Consider the following 21,389-nt stretch of genomic DNA (forward strand, 5'->3'; position numbering starts at 1 on the left):
AAAAAAAAAATCAAATGAAAAAAAAGTGGCGGTGACGTGGCAGTGACGTGGCGGTGACATGGCGGAGAGTGTGCACTGTGCAACTGGGCTTCAATTTTTTTTTTGCCACGTCAACCAAAAAATGCTACTAAAATACTGAAAAATTAAGACTGGGGGTAATAGGTCGCCCGCAAAGGTTGGGTGCGTCATAATTAATCCGGCTATATGTTGGGGGGTTTTTAATGTATTTCAAGTTTCCCATAGTTTAAAAAAAATTCATGTTTTCAGTTTTTTTTTTTTAAAAGGGGTTTTAAAAATCATTTTTTTAAAAAGAAAATTCGGTTTTTAAATCCATGTTTTCAGTTTTGTTTTTTTTTAAATGAGTTTTAAAAAAAAATAATCAAATTTTCAATTTTTTTTAAATAAACGGGTTTTAAAAATCATTTGTTTTAAAGAAAATTCAAGTTTTTATTTTTTTTAAAAAAATTGACACGTAAGCTGAAAAAATTAAAAAAAAACAAATAAATACACATGTGGCAAGGAGAGTGTATGTCACTCTCCCATATGAGAGTGGGCATCAGCGTTTAGGAGGATAATAGGATCCAAAAAAAGATAAGGTGTGTCGTAGCAATTTCGAATATAGTTTAGGGGGTAATAGTGCCTTATCCCTTTTCAAAACCATCTACTTCTTCAAAACCTCATGAGGAAGTGGAAATAATAAACGAAACTGACAAAAAATTTAAAGGAGAAGATTTTAATTGAGCTATAACCTCATGAGGAAGTGGAAATAATAAACGAAACTGACAAAAATTTAAAGGAGAAGATTTTAATTGAGCTATTCCCAAAGCTACATATGCACTAGTAAAAACAGTTAATCCTAGCAGTCTAAATCTTAGTGAAATGCGACATAAATATCAAATATGGTGTTGTTTTATGCCTTTAACCGGGCACTAACCGAATAGGAAATTTTAGATTACATGATGATTTAAGAGCTTTAATTACAATTTATATAGACGTAGGAATTGATTTTACCCTAATCCTTTTATGTAATGTAAAGAATATAGATACATTACAAGGATATGAATATACTCATTCATTCCAAATTAATTCAGTAACATATGAAGTAATGGTCCTTCAATTCCCTTTAATGGTTGATTAACTGGCTGGTTTAAATGGCCGAGTTAATAGTCATTGAGGTCTCTTTAATGGCTAAGTTAATGGCTAATAAATCCTCTTTGAACCCTTCAAATTTTCAGCCTGTATAAATCAGCCTTCTTGGTGAATTACTTACACACAGAAAAAATCATCTCTTCTTTTTCTTAAAAGTTCTTTTCTTAAAAGTTCTTCTTTTCCTCTCAATTTCTGGGCAATTCAGTTTGTGCAAACTCCAAACTTCTAGTCACTAGTGCAAATGTTTGGAAGTGTTGTGGAACCTTGGAGAGGGATCGGGCTAAACGATTTGCACCGTAATCGGGCTGAAATTGCTTTCAAGGCAGTGCTTGCCACAACGCAGCGGTGATCCGATAAATTCATTCTATCATTTTGTTCATTTTACTGATTAATATTGTTAATATTTCCAACAATAGAAACTTTCAATTAATTACCTCACATACCAAGATTCTTTTTAAATTTTATAGCAATTTTATAGTATGGCGTGTGTTTTCAGAGAACTTTCATATAAAGAGAAGTGAGAAAAGGTCTTTTAATAGATGACAAAGAATACTTGAGTCAATCCTTCCCTTACTGTCAATTTTATCCCGTTCACCTTCACTTTTTTGTTCACCTTCACTTTTTTGGCCACCCCTAATAGTTTAAGTGAGAAATCTATTAAAAATTGATTCTCCCTGATAATTTCTGCTGAGGTGCTGAATTTGGCAAAATATATTTGGTTTCGCATTATCGTTTGGAGCATTGAACTGGTTTCAATTAAATTAAAAATTTGTACTGAAAATCAGCAATGTAGCCCGATCTTATCTGAAATAACTTGGAGGAGTCGATTTTGAAGGTTGGGTGCATTTAGAGCATACCCAAATTGGTTTTGATTAAAAAAAAAAAAAAAAGGTTGAATTTTGCGAAGAAAACGGTTCTGTATGTCACATATATATTATTGTATGTCATGTGCATATCTTATATATTCTATGTATATCATGCACATCAGTATTATATACATGTCATAGATGTGGCATACATATGATATACATGTGACATATATGTGGCAAACATAATGATTTTTGCGTCGTCTATAAAATATACATGTGATATCCATGAGACTATTCTTCTTCAACATCGAAGCACAATTTGAAATTCAATTCAAAATCTCACCAAATTTGTACCAAATATTCCCAAACTTGACAAATAATCTCATCAAGAGGTTCTCAAGCTTTTGGACAACATTCAATCGAAAATAATTCCTATTTAGCAAACCTGAATTTCAGCTTCAAAGATTCATCAATGGTGTCACAAGTTTCTGCTGCGTTTAACGATTTAAACTCCCGCACACCACAAAAAAACATATTTCGAATCTTCAACCGATTCGAAATAAAAAATGACAACTCCAAAAATCGAAGCTCGAATACAATAATTGTGGGTCTCAACATTCTCTTTTCAGATGCGAAGCCAAATTAATAGTTGTATATATTGTGTGAAAAATTTATTACTATATTTTGAGTGTCATATAGTAATGTAAATTATTGTAAAATATGAGTTTATTTCGAATATCTCTATAAAAATTTCAAATGATCTTATTTCTTCAAATCACTCATACAAAATTGCTTTCTGAACCTAAAAAATCCTCAGATTGGCCCAATAAAATTTAGAATGCTCCCTATCTCCCAATTTATCTGATGGTGTTTGATGGGCAATTCGCAGTAATGCCCTTATTTTGGGATGGTCTTTAATTTTTGATCATCAAAATGAAAGTATTTAACTTTTGCCCTTCGCCTAAATCCTTAGGGTTCCGGGTTCGAATCACCTGTTCAGGTGAAAATTAAAAAATAAAATCGCTAAGCAGAGGTTGCCTACAACAAACTCTGCATTGCCTTAAGGTAGAGTTTTGTAGGCAAACTCTCCCTAAACTCTACCTTAAGGCAGAGTTTTGAAGGCAAAATTCTCCTTGCGAAATTTGTTTTTTTTTTCTTTTTTTCTTTTTTTACTGAGCTGTGGTTCGGACCCAGAACCTCGGGGTATTAGGCGAAGGGTAAAAATTAAAGACTGCTAACTTGAGGGGCAAAAATTAAAGACCACCCCAAAAGAAGGACAATCCACGCAAAAAATTGGTGTTTGATTAGGTACGACTGTAAGAATGAAAGAAAGACTTTGAAACTTATAGTTTAAACTAAGTCATAAATATTTATATGACTATCAAATAATACTATTAGTGATAAAATAAGAAATTTAAAATTAAATTATTATAAATTATAAATATAAAAATATGTCTTTTTTTTCGGACTAAAAAAAAGCGTCACGTCAGTTAAAACATAGCAATAATTCTAAACTCTCACCGGTTAGACCCTTTGGGGTCGTTTGGTGCATGGTATAGGCTGGAATATCCCAACACTAATTTTTTGTACCATGTTTGGTGAGAGGTATAAATTTATCTTGGGATAAATTTATACCTCCTACCAAACACGATACAAAATGAAGCATAATCCCAAGAGTGAAATATCCCACCTTATCCCACTAAGGTTGAGAAGATGAGATAAAATAATCTCAAAAGGTGGGATAAAATAATCTCGAGATTATAATCTCGGAATAATTTTGACTATCTACCAAAAGACCCCTTTACCCTTGATCATGATTATCATGTTTTGAGCCAACCCAATTTGCTAAAATTATCCACTCTGGATGTTTCTGCTGCAAACATGTGAATCAGTATGATAGGTGATAATGACCCTTGAATTATCTTCTGACGTGCCTCTACTTATTAAGTTTCCTCCACCTTAGCACCTAAGTTTAAAAACATTTCTGTATTTAGCTAATCTACCATACCTCTCTTCATTTTCATTCAAATTTCCACAACCATCCATCAAACAATCAATTTTCAAGATTTCCCAAATGAGTTACCAGCATGTTCATGAAGGTCCCTACCCTCCACCAGGTATGTTATCAATCTCAAAAATACCAAATTTCAAGATTTCCCAATTTTTTTTGACCTTTGACTTGTGAGTTGTGACTTAGGTTAATCCATTGTTTTTATCTACCTTGTCTGTTCTTGTATTTGTTATAAAATCAAATTCCCATTTTCAAGATTACCCAATGGGTTGTTTTAATTCTACCTTGTCTTTTTTTTTTTTTTAAGGTAAGTTGCAGTATTAATAACAAGATCACCCAAGATTCAACCTTTATCTACCAATTACCTCACTAGTAAATTGGTCAATTGATTGTTCTAGTTCTACTACTTGTCTCTATTCTTGTATTTTTCTCTTGTTTTAGGCAAGTTGCAATATAGATATCATTCAAGAACACCCAAGTTTGAACCTTTGTGTAGCAAAATACTACTGCTAGTAAATTGGTTATCTGATTGTTTTATTTACTACTTGTCTGTTCTTGTATGTATTGCTTTTATTAGGTAAGTTACCATATCAAGTACCCAAGTTCAAGATTTCCCTATTTTTTGACCTTTGTCTTGTAAATTACCATTGTTTTAATTCTACCTTGTCTGTTCTTGTATTTGTTACAAAATCAAATACCCATTTTCAAGATTACCCAATTTTTGACATTTGTCTAAGAAGTTAGTTCAATGGGTTGTTTTAATTCTACCTTGTCTGTTTTTTTTGTTCTAAACCTTTTTTTAGGTAAGTTGCGGTATTAATAACAAGAACACCCAAGATTCAACCTTTATCTACCAAATACTTCACAGTAAATTGGTCAATCAATTATTTTAGCTCTACTCGTCTGTTCTTGTATTTCTCTCTCTTTTTTTTTTTTTTTGGTTAGCCCTGTTGCAATATCAATTCTATTTCAAGAACTGCTGCTAGGAAATTGGTTGTTTGATAGTATTGCTTCCTGTAGGTAAGTTACAATATAAATACCTAATTTCATGATCACCCAAGTTTCAATCTTTGATACTTATTTTGAAAACTGGTAGATTAGAATCTTTAATACTAGATTACTACTATTAGCCTATTGGTCAATTGATTGTTGTGATTGAACTTGTTTGTAATTTTTTTACTATTTTTTAGGGTATGGACCACCGCCGCCCCAACCACAAGGATACCCACCGCCAGGGATGCCAGCGCCACCAGGGTACTACAATGCAGGGTACCCTCCTCCACCGCCACCTCCCGGACCCCACAGTTATCAGGGATACTTTAATGATCAATACCCTCCACCACGACCACCACCATATCAAACCTACTCTGGCCAGGGTGGTGACTATTATGGCGATGACAATGGTTGCTCTTCATTCCTAAAAGGATGGTATGTCATCTCTCTCTCTCTCTCTCTCTCTCTCTTGATTTTTAGCTTATAACAGTAGTGTCCGGGCTATGTGAGCATCCTAAGCCCAGATAAAAGAGGAGGGTTGTGGTAGGCTGATAGCCAGCATAAAACTAGCAATTTCATAATGTAACAATAGTTTCCGGCTGGTACATATTAGATGTTCCACAATTTTACTTCATGTGTTGAATGCTAACCGGATTCAGAGGCTGAGTCAGGATTTTAGTTTATGGGTTCTCGACTACAATTCTTTTTGCTTACTGGGTTCTGCATAGATTATTTGTACATATTAAATAAAATTTTCAACATAATATAGGAATTAAGCCAAAGCTACTGGGTTCTGCCGAACCCGTAGCCACCACTATGGCTCTGCCTCTGACAGTATTCCCCTGAATGGAAGTTCAATTAAATTCTAAATAGACATTTTCTACAAGTGATGTATTTGGGGTTGTTCTTAAAAGTTAAAAGAGGTCTTTTCGAAAGACAAAACAACAAATTCCGCAGAGTAATAAAGATACGTTTTGGGGAGAAAGTGATGAAGGAAAAAACAAGTAATGTTCCTGTGTCTGATCATGGAACTTTGTCATGTCATCAAATTTAAGTCCTCGCCACCATACCGGAACAAACAATTCAATTTATCTGGCCAAACCTCATAGGTTCCGTGTGAAATTGATTTTTTTTTATAGGTTCGGCATTTACACAAATTCCTCTATTCGAATTCGAAAAATGAACTGTTTGTTGAGAGGCCAAAATGCAACATATTCTAAACTCCTGCACTTGATAGCCCAAAAGGTAACTAGAGTTGATTATCTGTGGGGATATTGCTTCATTTTATGATCATTAGTAGTACGGACAGTTGTGATCCAGAACTTGGTGTTTGGAGAATAATCATCAGGAACTGGATTTAGTGGTGAACTCATATGAAATGAAGGGTGAAAGATTGATAAGATTCTCTGTGATTAACTGAACGACAACACGAGAACCGTTTATCTCTTAGGTGCATTTGGATTTGTTGATCCCAAGTTCTATTTTGTGGGAAAGGAGTATTAGACTGGATTATGACCAGAATCCACATAGCTCAGCTTAACTGAGGGATTAGGAGCTCAAAATATAAGGATGCAGGGGCCTGCATCACCTGTGAGCGCCCAACATGGACTCTTTAGGGCGTGATTCTTAGGTTCCTTGAATATTGTCCAGTTCTGTTATTCTAATATTTATCTTTGCATGTGTTATTTATATGGTGTTATTCTTTCACCACATAGTCTGCTTTTGGTAAACAATGCATAGGTGAACAATGGTGGTATGGTGAAGGGGTGGAACTTTGGTTAGATTGAAAAGATTTTGGATGATTAACCTATTAACAACAGACCAATCATTCTTTTCTTTGGTTTATTTTTATTCATTGATCTCAAGTTCTGTTTCGCGTTAGATGGTTCTAGACAGGTTCATGCCAGGATCTGCATGCATCAACCTAGTTGAGGTTTTAGTTAGTAGTCAAGACTTCATGGATTGCTATACATGTTTATAGATCAGCAATACTTCTCAGAGACGGACCAAGGATTTGAGCGCAACGGGGGCACCATTATCTTTAGTACGCCAATTATTAGCAACAAAGTTAGGCGTGCAACTCTTAAAACATTGAAATAAAGATTTCATTAGTTTTAAGAGTCAATCAAGAATAAAGTAAAATAATATTCTCAATAGGGGAAACACACCCCTCTCTCTCAAAAAAAAAAAAAAAAAAAAAAAAAGGAGGAGGAAAGGGGGGGGGGGGGGGGGGGGAGTCACACCCCACTCCTTATTTTATTATAACTATATTGTATTTCATACAAAAAAAAAAAAAAAAATAGAAAGAATACTTACCAATTCGTGAAAAGATAACCTTGAGATAACTTAGTGATTTGTGAGAAACTTTATAATGGAAGAAGGATTTGAGAATGGAGAGAGCCAAAGAGTTTCTTTTTGCTTATTACTTGGGAAAAGATGAGTGGGAAGTGGAAAAAATCTTTTGGGATTTGGAGCTGGGGGGAAGAATTTTATGAAAAAGTAAAATGGGAGGGGACTAAACAGTAAAAAGATTTAAAAAGTAAAAAAAAAAACAGTAAAACTGCACAAATCTTTTAAAAAACAATTGCGCTAGAGCCGAGATTCGATCTCGTCCGGCGACCAGTGCGCACTCAGGGGCACTCCTACCAACTGAACTACTTTTACAATTATGTTTGAGGGGTCCTTTTAAAATATATCATAGTTTTTCAAGGTGTGTATATATATGTATGTATATATATAGTGTTTTTTCCGAAGTTACGGGGGGCACGTGTCCCCCCACCCTTCACGTTGGGTCCGCCCCTGATACTTCATGCTTTGATGACTTTTCTTGTCCTCCTTTTTTTAACCTCACTTGCCGATGTGGAATATGCTATTAAGAAAGCTAAGAACACTCATCCAAGCTGTAAAGAGAACAATGATACTACAAGAGGTTAAAAAACAATGGTCTGGTTAGATTGCAACAATTAATAGCATAGGGACAATATATTTGACCAAGTTCCTCACATTGCATTAACCAGCAAATCAACACATTCTTTTTGCTCTTTCTTTGAATTCCTTGAGAAAGGTAATAGTGTACTAATCATAAGCACAAACAGTGCTGGAAGCCAAATTATAATTCAAAAAACAGAAGTATATCAATGTTATCTTCTCAACCAAACGAAAAAAAGCAGAAGTATGTCCTTGTTCATCTTACAAGGACCCTAGAAACTCTAGTAATGTTTCAGCTTCAACTACATAGTTTTCTTTACACTGAAAATGAATCAACTATACACAATACATCTTGATGAGTTGTTTCTTTCTTCAAAATACCTTGCATTTCTTTCCTACCAAACAGTCCAACATATGTAGGATGGGGCTATTTTTCACCATTTCTTCTGTCTTACATTGTTCCAACACCTCAAAAGATCACACGCTTCTATCTATCTTCAAGTTTCTAAATTCCGACAAAAGCCACATATGTCATGTTGAATGTCCATATCTACTTGTATATAGACAGTCTGTGACTGCAAGTAGCAAAATAACGTACTAATGAAAATCCAAAACTTGACATGCATAGATATTAAAATTTCAGCAAAAGAATTTTGGAAAGATAAAAATCTTACTAAAATCAAGGGGCCATGGCGCCGCCTAAATCTATAAGTAGTTCCATCTTTGTGACTTTCCTTTTATTTTTTGATAAGGTCAAGTGATCTTTCTGATTTTCATTATCCAACAAGTCTTCATAAAGGAGTTTCAGCATATTTAAATAAGTAGGCAAGAGCAAAGAAATCTGTACAAAGAGAGTAGCATCATGCCTCTTAACACTAGAAATTGGTCAATCACCCATCAAACAGACTTTAGGCGTATTATCTGCCTAGGCCAAACATATCTCAAGTTATGTTTTGCGGTGGAGGGTTCTAGATAGCTTCATGCCGGGATCCGAATGGAACTGCCTATTTAAGGTGTTAGTTAGGAACTTAAATAGAAGAAAAGTTTGTTTACTTGCGCGCCTTAATATATTATCCTAAATTTTGTCTCGTTATGTGTTGTTTTCATTCCGTTATTTTTTGCAACATCTGACTGTTCTAAACAATGCTTTAGGTACTGTATTAGTAATGAGTAAACAATGCTTTAGGTACTGTATTAGTAATGAGTACAAAAACATAGTTCTGCGGCCCACTCTTGTTTGTCCTCTTGAGCAAAACTATTCGTTCACTCGATGAAAAAGATTTGGATATTGCAGCACCTTTGGAATAATATGCTGCACATCATGATTCTTGCCAAGATTCCTGGTTGAAAACATTCTCTGACCTATAAGCAAAACTCAGTTTTGTCATATCTATCTTCTTCTGTTTAGCTGTTCAACATGATTAACAAAGTCATTTAGTTCTTTCCTAATTAACATTTTTTTATAGCGGATAAATCTCCAAGTGTCAGCTAGCGCACGGTTTGAAATTCGTAGGATAGTGGCCCTTTCTTTCCCTGACCTTCTTCACAGTAATACTAGGTTTTTTGTTCACGGTGGAGTTCGAGCTCGTGGGATGTGTCTAACTCACACTTGCCATTGCATTTTTGCCACTAGATCAAAACCCGGGAGCTAATTAAGATGGCAATTATTGCAGTTCTAGAGCACCATTTTCCTCAGAATTCAACTGTAATGCCCATACTTGAAGTTTCTTACTTGCACTGGGATATAAGTGGAGAATGTCAATTCTGTGTTTGCGCATGAATCAATTATCGTTTCGTTCATCTTGTAGCTGATAGCACCAATATGTTTTGCCCCTAGTTAATTTTTCGTGAAACCATTAGAGGCTTTTATTTCTGTCCTACTCTTGTTTCATGACAGCAATAAAAATTATCTCATCTTGTGGCTTAAAGCATGCATCTAGCTTTTGTTGCTCATAAATTCTCTGTGAAACGATGAGGGGTTCCTATTTTCTGTCTTTTTCTGTTGCAAATTTCAGCTTCAGAAACATTGTTGTTCGGTAAATTTCTTTAATTCTTTGTCGATATAAGCTAATGCAATGCTCTTCCTCTTTTGTCTCTTACATGTGTTAGTCTTGCTTATTTGGGGGTAGTCGAAAGGAAGGGGGGAGAGAGAGGGGGAGAGACAGAGGGAATACAAGCTGAAACTTAGGGTGTGTTTGGTTTGAAGGATTATGTTTTCGTGGAAAATAAGTGATTTTCTTACTTATTTTCTTATGTTGGGTAAGTAAGCAGAAAATATTGTCCCAAAAGCATTTGTACATAATCTAGGTAAACACTATGGAGGTGGGGTGATGAGGGTGGGTTGGGAGATGGTAGGTCTGGGGGCTATGTGGGGTGGGGTTAGGGGTGGGTGTGTTAGAGGGTGGAAAGAAGACAATCAGTGTGGAATGCCATTTAGGGAACTTGTTTTCCTTACTTCCACAAGTGAAGTGATTTTCCTTATTTTTAGGAACTTGTTTTCCTAGAGAATATTTTCCAAAAATTTGACCAACCAAACACAAGAAAATTGAAAAATAATTTCCTCCCCATCACATGCCCATAGAAGAAAAATGAAAAGATAAATAGGGCAAGTTAAAATACTGAGCAATTGAGCATATCACATGCAAAATGTAATTTGGTTGATCAACACGAAGAAAATCATGATAAACACACACACGCACCATGCAGTATATATATCTGGGTTTGGATTGTCTATTCATGATATCTCATCTATTTGTGTCATTTATGTTGTTTGCTTAAAGCTGATCTTTTTCTGCAGTTTGGCTACTCTTTGTTGTTGCTGTCTTTTGGAGGAGTGCACTAGGTGCTTCTAGTTTGCTTCTTGTCATCTGCGAAATATTGTCAGCTCATCAAATTGCTACTTATTGTGGACATAATCTTGAAAATGTCAGGAGACTCCTCTGTAAAAGGTTTATTACGTATGTGCGAAGAACTTGTACTGTCAATACTTTTATTGTTCGTTATTTTGTCTTGTGGCAATTGAATTGTGAAGGATGCGTTTGTGCTAGAAATATATTAGTACACTTCTGGCTTTGCTAAGATGTAATCGTCCTGTTACAGTCATATGTTTGTGGATGTCATGTTCCTTAAATTTACAGATTGTTATTATATGTATTTCTCACGTAGAGCCAACAAGCTTAAAATTGTAAAAGTCAGTGTTAATACAAGTCAAGTTTGTCATTGTACTATCTGAAATTGAGTAGTTTTGTTATACATTATAGGAGCCGTTTGGACATGATTGTAGGGGACATAATTCATATGGATATAGTAATTCTTGCTTGGGCTGCTTTAATGATTTGTTTACTTTTTCCCTTTCACTCGTAGTGTGGGGAAGGAGTGGACTCTAAGGGTCCTACTAATTGAGTTAAGGAAGCAAACTGTATTAATATCAATTGCTTTCTAGATGAAATCGCGAGATGAAATTATATTTGTACATGCAATTTAGATTTTTGAAGTTGTAATTTTCTTATGGACATAAAATCCACAAGTTGTGAAAATCATCCACACTTTTTCAATTCTTATATAATCTTACCAAATGAGCAAGTCATAGTTCATAACAAAATCAATACGTTACTAGAAGACCTTTTTGAAAAATACAGCATCAATTGATTAAATTTTAGTTCAATAAAATGAAAAATTGAACGTGAATTGTAATGTAACTACTCTTTAATATAATCTTCCAATATGGTTGGTAAGAGTAACTTTATTATAAATATACTATCAGCTTATAAATCTTTTAATTTTTATATAAATGACTAGTAAACATGATGGGTAGATATATCTACCAATTTATGAATTTTTTTCACAAAATATAAACTCACGGATTAATTTTTACATTTAGAAAATTTGAAATTTCAAATCATGTCTTTTTGAATGATTTGGAATTTCATCTTATGTCGAAACGTCTACTAAACTTTTGGTCTAATCTTGCCCCGTCCTTAGGGAAAAGGCGCATATATGGCCTTCCACTAATGTTGCTACAGTTGGGACGAGAACTAAAATAAGCTTATAGAATTTGCTTTTTGCTGACTGGGCTGCCTATTTTGAATATGTTGGAATTGTATCCAGTAGTCGATTTTACAAATGCTATTTAAGTTATATCTATTTTTTTCGAAGTATTTAACTTATAGTCAAGATTGACAAACTTTACAAACAAGTGGTGACAATATCTTTAGTGATTCTGCGTGTGCCACACAGTTACTTTCACTATCTCCCATACTCTTCCCCACATGGAATAGAACTTCACTTTCCTATCAGTAATCCTCACTATCTCCCCAACTCTTATACCAACTGGAATATTACTTTGATCATGACAGGGTAACAACCGGTACAAAAAAGCTTACCTTATACTAACAAAAAGTCCTTTCTTATCTCTACCTTTCAGGGAATAACTTTGTTAATTTTTCGTTGCCTAAAACAGGGGCGGAGCCAAGTGTAACCGACTCGGCAGAAAATTACAGTGTATATTGAAGGTTAAAATTATTTTTTTATATATATATGGTAGGTGTTGAACCCCCTTGGCTTCTTCGTATGTTTACTTCTTCATATTTTTTGAACCCCCTTACAGAAAATCCTGGCTCCGCCACTGGCCTAAAAATGGTTATCTAATGCCACTACCATCGAGGAACTTTATATAGCATCTTCGAAGGTCGGATATCTTGGCCTTGTTTGAATCAAGTGTTAGAAGGAAGAATTTATAGGCATCCTAATATCCATTTTCTTAGATAGATAAGAGATCAGCTAAAATAATGATTATACCACCTCCAACCCCCCTCCATTTGGACTCTTTTGGTTGATTTGATTGGTTCATTTGAATTACCTACCGATCACATTGCTCGATAACAAGTTCTGATTTAATTGGCTAGAACATGTCATTTGCACTTTTAGCATAATTCTATTGGTTGTTTGAGTGACTTGGCATGCCGCATTTCTTGGCATGTGGTGTGATTTCATTAACTCTATAATCTGACCGTGGCATGATCCTGAACTTTATGATGAATTAATAGTTATTTGGACCTTAAGCTAGCAAAATAAGCTCATCTCTTTGGAGCTCAATTCAATGGATTAGCCCAAATAAAACTGGACTTTAATTTAAATTATTATTGAACTTACTAGATGGTGTTTTTGAAGTTTTGGCACGGATTTCCATTCAAACGCATTGGTCTTTAATTTTTGCTCCTCGTATATGTGGTCCTTAATTTTTACTCCTGCTACTCATTTAATGAAAATATCCTGACATGCTTTGTTCGATATAAGTTCTGTAACATTTATCTTCAGAAACAGAACTTATGTCCCGCTCGACATAAATTTTTTATGAATTAAGTTATGCGGCATAAGTTGTATATTGGTTTCAGAATTTGTTATAGTGTTCAGAAACTAGAGTTATTCCTTTTGAGCATACGTTCTTTATCTTTTTTTCGTGACTGTTTTTGTGGAGTTCGATGTGTTTTTGGACATTTTTATGTTAGGTTTTAAAAGTTTTGCCGTGTGTGACATAACTTGTAGGATATTATGATACGAAAATATAAACTTATGCTGAGTGAAATTTAAACTTGTGCCACGTGAAAATTGGTGAAGGGCAAAATTAAAGACCACAAATTTAAGGGGCGAAAAATAAAGATCACCCGAAATAGGGGCATTTGCGTGAATAACCCGTTATTTTTGTAATTATTTAGACTCTGACTCGAAATATAACTTAATTAATGTGATAGGATTCTATCAATCTTTTGCACACTAAGCATGGCTACACCTTATGATTGTCTCCAGGGTAACGTCTCGGCTGGAAACAAGAATTAGCAGATATTCATAGATTGCTAATATAGATGGATCTTGATGGAAGTGTTGATGGGATATGTGGTAATCTCCCCAATCTAACTTATATGACAATAATTGATTAGCCGACAAACATACATCTTCGAGCCACAACTCTTCAAGCAACATCTTATATTTGAACATTTCTGACCTTCTTCCACAAGTTAAAAGACTAATAGGAGTGGACAAACGGAGTCTCCCACGGATATAAAATAACACTACAATTCCGAAATTAGTTATACTACGATTTTATTCCAACCAAACATGAGATAAACTCATTTCAAATATAATCCTGAGATTATTTATCCTTATCCCTCGTACCAAACGAGCCCTGAGAGTCTCCAACAGAAGGAAGAGAGACTTTACCTTTGACCCTCCTTGAGTACAAGTAGATTGAACTCTTCTTGTATAGATGGTATTTGCCACACTAGCTACTCAAGTATAGGCATTTACCTCATCTCAAATGTATCTAGGTATGACTAAGCCATATTCCATTCACTTAGGGGAGTTCATGACTGTGTATTCACCTCAAATTAGATCTAATTGTGTTTTGAAAATGAATAAAAAGGAAAAAAGAAAATATTGTCTAAAATAAGTTTAAACATTTGGTTTAATTATATCAATGTTATATCTTTTCAAAACTACTTATATGTGTGTGTTGAAGCTCAAAGAATTCTATGGTGCAATTGTTATTGGGTGCACCTCTACAAGTGAGGGTGAGGGCTCAACTTCATTCTTTTTTCGGTTTGTTCTTTCAGAATCCTCAAATTCCTTTTGAAATAAAAAATTGTATATAATTAAACCAAATGGCTATATTAAATCTAATAGTATTGGAGATGTAGCATAAAGTCAACGAATTCCACTAATTCCAATATTTTTTTTCACAAGAAACATAGAAAATCAGTATATCTCAGTTTTTCAAAAAACCTATAATCTCAAAAAGTAAAGTGGATTCAATGTTAAGAATCCAGCGGGTCCTTGGGTTAATTTCGAAGACAAGTAGTTATGGTGAGATTAGTAATGTTGCGATAGTATTGTTGAGATTAGTTATGTTGACATTATTTCGTATCGACTGTTTTATTTATTGTATTAAAAATAATATGCATTGCAAATTTTTAAATAGTTCTGAATAAGATGTATAAGTATAAGAATAGTATTGGTATTGCTAATGTCAGATTTACCATGTATAGAATAGTATTGAATAGGGTGTATAAGTGATACTGGTATTAGTTGTACTGGACTTAAATTTGTAACCAAACATTGTGCTAAAATTCTGTACCAGCATTATTCTACCTAATATACCTATCAAACGACTCCTAAAGTCTTAACCCATCAAATTAAAATTTTAGATCCGCCCTGTATTAAAAATAACAGTCTCTTTTAGGCAAACTAGGAGAAAAATGTGTCACGTAAATTGGATCAGACCGAGTACTATTTTCGTTGCTCAGCTGGTGGCTTTACAAGTCAGAGTTGGGATATCACTACTACTACTAGTACTGATGGTAGGGAAACAGTTCCATTGTATGTTTTAGTACATATCCAGGATTACTTCGTTGGGACCAGTATAGATACAGTGGCTCCATTTTCTTGCATTTAATTACCTTGTGAACAAAGTCTCACATATCTCTATCATAGGAGTATTTATTTAATGCTAGCAGGAGGGCCAGTATTTTATTAGCATCACATTTGAACCGTTTAAGTAAAGAAATGAATGCTTCCACTGGCTCACTCTAGTATAGATGTGGATGGAAGCAGGTAAGTGTTGTCTGTTAACCATGTCGAAAAATTGAGACGTTAATCCAATATCTCCAGACTCAACAGTTTTGAAAGTAAGAAGAAGTGCTGCAGTACTTGTTGGAAATAGTAATACTATTAATCAGTAAAACGAATCAAAAGGATGTGGTATGGCGGATGTGGCAGTTTTTCCCTTAATCGTAGGTTTCGGGTTCAAGCTCTGTATATGAAAAAAATCATGGTAGGGAGCACTTCCCCCAGAAATGTGACCTACGCGGCGCAAATCCGAATATAGTCGAGGTCTAATCCGAATACCGAATATCAAAAAAAAAAATAGGAGAAGGAATTTTTCTACGGGTAAGTAAATCACCAAGAAAGCTGATTTATGCAGACTGAAAATCTGAAGGGTTCAAAGAAGCTTAATTAGCCATTGACTCAGCCATTAAAGAGGACTTAATGACCATTAACTTAGCTGGGGGTGGGCATGGTACGGTATTTGAAACTTCGGTTTTCGATTTTTAAAAATACTATACTATTCCCATACCAAAATAATTCGGTATGGTTCGGTATTTCTAAGTTCGGTTTTAGTATTTTTCGATACGGTAATTCGGTAACCATAGTTTGTTTGACTTTAACTTACATATATACTCATATAATAAAGGATTATGACTTCAACTTTTCAACGAACGTCTCAATTATATTAAACTAACCCCTCACTATTAGATCGCGTACTTCCAACTGTGCATGACTGACCCCACGTGACCCGCACAAGGCTCATAAGACTCATAAGAAAAAATTCCTGCTTTTGAGCCTGTTTGGATGAGCTTATGTCTATAAGCTGCAAACAGCTTATAAGCTAAAAAAAAAATAAGTTGAGGTAATCTAACTTTTTTTTTTTGGCTTATAAGCTGTTTTCAGTTTATAAACTGCTTTAGATAAGCTAAGTCAAATGGGCTCAATAATTTTTTTGAGCTTATTTTAAGCACAAAATGACTTTAAGCTGGCTAACCAAACACTCAAAAAAGTCGAAAACAACTTATAAGCAACTTATAAGCCAATCCAAACGGGCTCTTTATCCAATCAGATTAGTCTCATTTTACTCGTGCCTGCACCGTATATCCCGCAAAACACTCAATTAATCTCACTCCCCCAACCCCACTTCCTTGACTATATATATCTGATCATATATTTCGAGTAAAATAAGAAAATATTGTTGTAAAATCATTCTAAAAGAGTTAGTACAATATATCGAAAGATGAAGCAAGAACAATAAAGAGATAAAGAGAGATAAGAGATAAGAACTTTCTTATTCATCCAAATGTGTTCAAGTGTGTACAATATGAAAACTTATGCCTCTATTTATAGTGCTACATATAGACATACAAAAGGGTAACAATAAACATGTCACTCAATATATGAGATAATGGAAGAACCATTAAGATGGTGGAAGATAATGGAAGAACCATTAAAATGGTGGAAGATAATGGAAGAGGCATTATATTTGAGATCATGGAGGAAGTGAGAATTTATTTCTAGAGTGGTGGACATCCACACTTATTTTTCATAACACTCCCCCTTGGATGTCCATGTCTTAATAGATGATGTGTCTCGTTAAAACCTTACTAGGAAAAACCCAATGGGAAAAAAATCCTAGTGAAGGAAAAAGAGTATACATATTTCGTAATACGCATTGCTAGCTGCCTCATTAAAAACCTTGTCAGGAAAACCCGGTGGGACAAAACTTCAGCTAAGGGAAAAAGAGTACAACGCGTATTATACTCCCCCTGATAAAAGTATCACTTAATTCTTGGAGACAACACACCCAAATCTTGTATATTAGCTTCTCAAATGTCGAGGTTAGCAATGCTTTAGTGAACATGTCCGTCAAATTATCAATCGAGCGTATTTGTTGAAAACCTATTTCACCTTTCTGTTGAAGATCATGTCTAGAAAAGAACTTTGAGGAATGTGTTGTATTTTGTCTCCTTTGATATATTCTTCTTTCAATTGAGCTATGCAAGCTTCATACAATATTGTTGAGATCTTCATTTCCAAATAAACATTATATTATTGCAAAATGTGTTGAATTATTGATCTCGGCCAGACACATATTTCTGAATTGCTTTGTATAAGTATCAACAATTAACTGTCATCTCGAACGTAATAGTGTGACAGTATCCTCACATGCAAATCAGTACTTGCTTGAAGACCAAACTTCATGTAATAATATAAATAATGCCCTGCATTTACATAACCAACAAAACCTTGATAATAGTTGTTAGGACCAACAAATCTATATTAATAATTTCTTTTGCAGTATGCAATACAATATACTCATCATTATCATGAGGTCAAAATGATGTTTATTTATATTTAGCGACATCACAACCATTGGGGTACTCAATGGAATCGCTTTAACCTATATAAAGATTTGTTGAAGCTTTATTTTCGTAAACCTTAAATGCTTCAAACCAATTTAAATCCCTACAAATTTTCTTTCATTGTCTATATAGCCATATTGACAACAATGAATTATACGCATTCAAAATTTTCATATATTGCCAGACTGATAAGAAACCCCATTGCATCCACCACAGGAGAATACATACGTCTCCTTAAAATAATGTCAGGACTTTTGCAAAAAATCTTTACGCCACAAGGCACAAGCCGTACTTTATTTTTACGGTTTTATTTCACATTTTACTTTTCGCACGAGAATCCATTTGTACCCCACTGACATTATACCTTGAGGTCATTGGACTATAGGTCAAAAACATCACTTTTCGAAGTGAAACAAAATATACTTGAACTGCGTATTTTATTTGACCAATCATTATATCTGTCTATATTCTTTGACATATTTGAATTCAAGATCCTCATCACCATTATAATGTTGAGCGCTACATTATTTCAAAGATACCGTCGACGGTTATTTGATATCGGTTCCAACGTGACATAATTTATCGAGATCTCTTCATTTTTCATCAATTTCAGGTACCTGAACCTTTTCCAAGGTTTTATAAAATATTTATGTCGTGGTGCTCTTTTAAAGCACCTACCTCATTATTATGACCATCTTTATCATTTGCTCCTCTCCTTCTTCAAGGAGTTTTATCTGTGGAACCGATTGGTCTATTGTCATAGACGTTGTCCTTCAAGGACTTTAGTTCTAATTGGATCATTTGCAGCTGGAATATAATATTGTCTTTTGGGTCAACACATGCGTCTGACAGTTAACTTGAATTATCTTTTCAACGAGGATCATAACTATGATAATTCATTAAATATACATTATTTCCAGCCACGTATCATCCCTCCCCCTAATGTTAGGAAATCTAACATTTACCTTCCAACCTTATTTGGGGTCCCATCTTTGTGCGTTGTGGTGGAGCAATTAAATCATAAATTTACACACATTCAAACTCTTAGATGAGAATTATTTGGTTCCTGACCCTGAATCAATAATAGGGGAACTTATTATAACTTGTTGGCTAGATGCTTACAAGTGCTACTACATATTAAATAACCTATCTCAAACCAAATTTCCTTTTGGGAGATTTGTTTTCATAACCAATTGTTTAGCTATAATTTGAGGCATACGATTTCTGCTAAACCAACTTGGATATAAACCAGCATTATCAACATTATTTCATAATTTGGAATGGTGCTCTTAATTTAAGAATTTGAGCAAACAACCTTGCAAAAATCAAATTGCAAGTTGATATCATATGCACATGTGACCATAACATAGATGCATCTATCAAAACCATATAATAGTAAACCGGTCCACATGGCAGGTGACTGGGCCCATATATATATATCACCTTTTATACATTCCAAAATCATGGGATACAATCCCAACCTTAGCTGGTAAATTAATCAATTTGTCATCATGAGAACAAGTAGCACAAGAGAATTCTTGAAGAATCTCTTTATTTCTTCAAAATATAACCACATGAATTCTCAATTATTTTCGCATCACATTTGAACTGGGATGGTCAACCGGTCATGCCAACCTCCATAGCATGTGAATCCATCATGCTTATATTTATGTGGTACAAATTCAGAGGAAAAACGGGCAACATTTCACATACATTTTGTTTCCCCGCTGTAGTTGTAATATGAAGATATTAAACCTTCCCATAATTTATAGTCTCAATATAATTCATTTCTGGCCAATGCCTTTGAAACTTAAAAAGTTTCTTTTGAGACTTACTACAACACCAATATTATGGACAATTTCATTCCTCCGGGTAATAACATATTAGCTTTTCCAGAGCTCCTAATTAATTATGTACTACCACATATTTCATAATACCATCCATTTGGTGAACATCTACTTTTAGGGAGCAATTGTCATTATGGTCATGGTCAAAACCTTTATATGCAAGATTTATTTCTGGCTATTACCCTTCGGCAATTCAAGATGAGGCATACCACAATATTTATGACGTACCAAAAATACGTGACCAATGACCGTTTATGCCAATATAAAATTTCTTTTTTTTTTTTTTTTCGAACCTCCTGTAGAGGAGAGTTGTGGTATTTATCCAACCATACATGAACACGTCCTTATCCATAGTGTATTCACATTTCACTTTCAAAATGGGCGAGCATTCACGATGCTCATCACAAGTCACAATATTCTGTTCAAGGAATGAATATAGTCATATATACGTGTTTCATAAATTTTCGTTATAAGCCCATTGCCTTCATCATGTTCATAGACCCACCTCGACATCACTTTGAAATTGTATCCTTTGCTTTGACGGAGGATTTATAAATTTTCATCAAGTTAGGTCGCACGACAACCGCGTAGCCAACTTTCATACCATATTGATGACAAAAATTACCTTCACCTTTATTAGGACTATTTTGAGAACTCATAATGTTCTTCCTTTTATAATCATCACAATGATCGTTATTATTATTTCCGTCCATTGGCATGCCCACATTCATTCCCATATTTAACCATTTGTCTTCTTTCAGACTTATTATGCACTGCTACCACATTCCCCTCACAGAATGGAGCATATCAAGTGGAACGGCCTTTATGATTTTTTTCATCAAATATACATTATTTTGCCTTAGTCATCTATATCATTAATATAGTGCATCGGGACTCAAACCCAACATCTTATCCATATAAAGGCGTGTTAGGCCATAAATCGATGGGACTCAAACCAAACATCTTATAATCATGATGCACTGAGACTTTAACCCGATGTCTTATCCTCATGGTGCGGTAGGACTTGAATCCACCGTCTTACCCTCAACCAATGGTATAATAAGCCGAAATGCAATAGAACTCACACGGGAGACTTTAAAAAGATTATAGACATAAACAAAGTTAAGAAAATATATAATCATTCTTATGTCATCTATTTCTTGTGAACTCTGAGAAAAATCTGACCAATCATTTTGAATTATTAATCCTGTATAAGTGTCAATAGGAATCACAAACTCAAACTTTGACAATTTTGAAATAGTGAAATTTCATGTGATTCTGCACTAGTTAGCTGATGTTCAATTGTGAGAGCAAGATACATAAGTCTTTGTGTCCTAAAATTAAGATCAAAGAAAATAACTGAAAGGGCAAATAAATATCTCTTCTTGAGGATATAATAATAATGATAGTTACCTTTGACATATTCCATGATAATATAGTACCTGATCTTGTGGCAGTGCACTCCAAAGAATAAATTCCATATGTTAGTGTAGCAATTAATCAAACAAAAGTAGAAACCAGAAGCATGAATACATATTTGGACAGTTTGAAAATTGCCTCGTTCAATCTTAGTGTTGTGCAAAATTTGCAGTACTGTTAAGACTTTTGGTATTTGGATAGTTTGTAAAGTGAAACTTCATACAAAAATATGGAAATCACAATTTCATACAGGCAGGTTATAATTGGT

The 21,389-nt window shown here is 34.4% G+C and overlaps 1 protein-coding gene across 1 annotated transcript; it reads left to right on the top strand.

Moving 5' to 3' along the window:
• The first annotated feature begins 3,871 nt into the window (after positions 1-3,871).
• LOC132626231 (protein CYSTEINE-RICH TRANSMEMBRANE MODULE 10-like) lies at positions 3,872-11,117 on the top strand. The gene is made up of 3 exons (XM_060341033.1): positions 3,872-4,075; positions 5,160-5,397; positions 10,688-11,117. Exons 1-3 carry the CDS (start codon positions 4,033-4,035, stop codon positions 10,740-10,742), a joined length of 336 nt encoding a protein of 111 aa, XP_060197016.1. The 5' UTR covers positions 3,872-4,032; the 3' UTR covers positions 10,743-11,117.
• Positions 11,118-21,389: the final 10,272 nt, after the last annotated feature.

This window comes from Lycium barbarum, chromosome 2 (assembly GCF_019175385.1).
Source record: "Lycium barbarum isolate Lr01 chromosome 2, ASM1917538v2, whole genome shotgun sequence".
Taxonomy (NCBI): Eukaryota; Viridiplantae; Streptophyta; class Magnoliopsida; order Solanales; family Solanaceae; genus Lycium; species Lycium barbarum.

Bases quoted from the DNA above. Each gene is read 5' to 3' on its own strand.
- LOC132626231 (XM_060341033.1), top strand. From the start codon at position 4,033: ATGAGTTACCAGCATGTTCATGAAGGTCCCTACCCTCCACCAG. The intron at 4,076-5,159 runs GTATGTTATCAA...ACTATTTTTTAG, and splicing joins AGGTCCCTACCCTCCACCAG to GGTATGGACCACCGCCGCCC. The intron at 5,398-10,687 runs GTATGTCATCTC...CTTTTTCTGCAG, and splicing joins TCTTCATTCCTAAAAGGATG to TTTGGCTACTCTTTGTTGTT.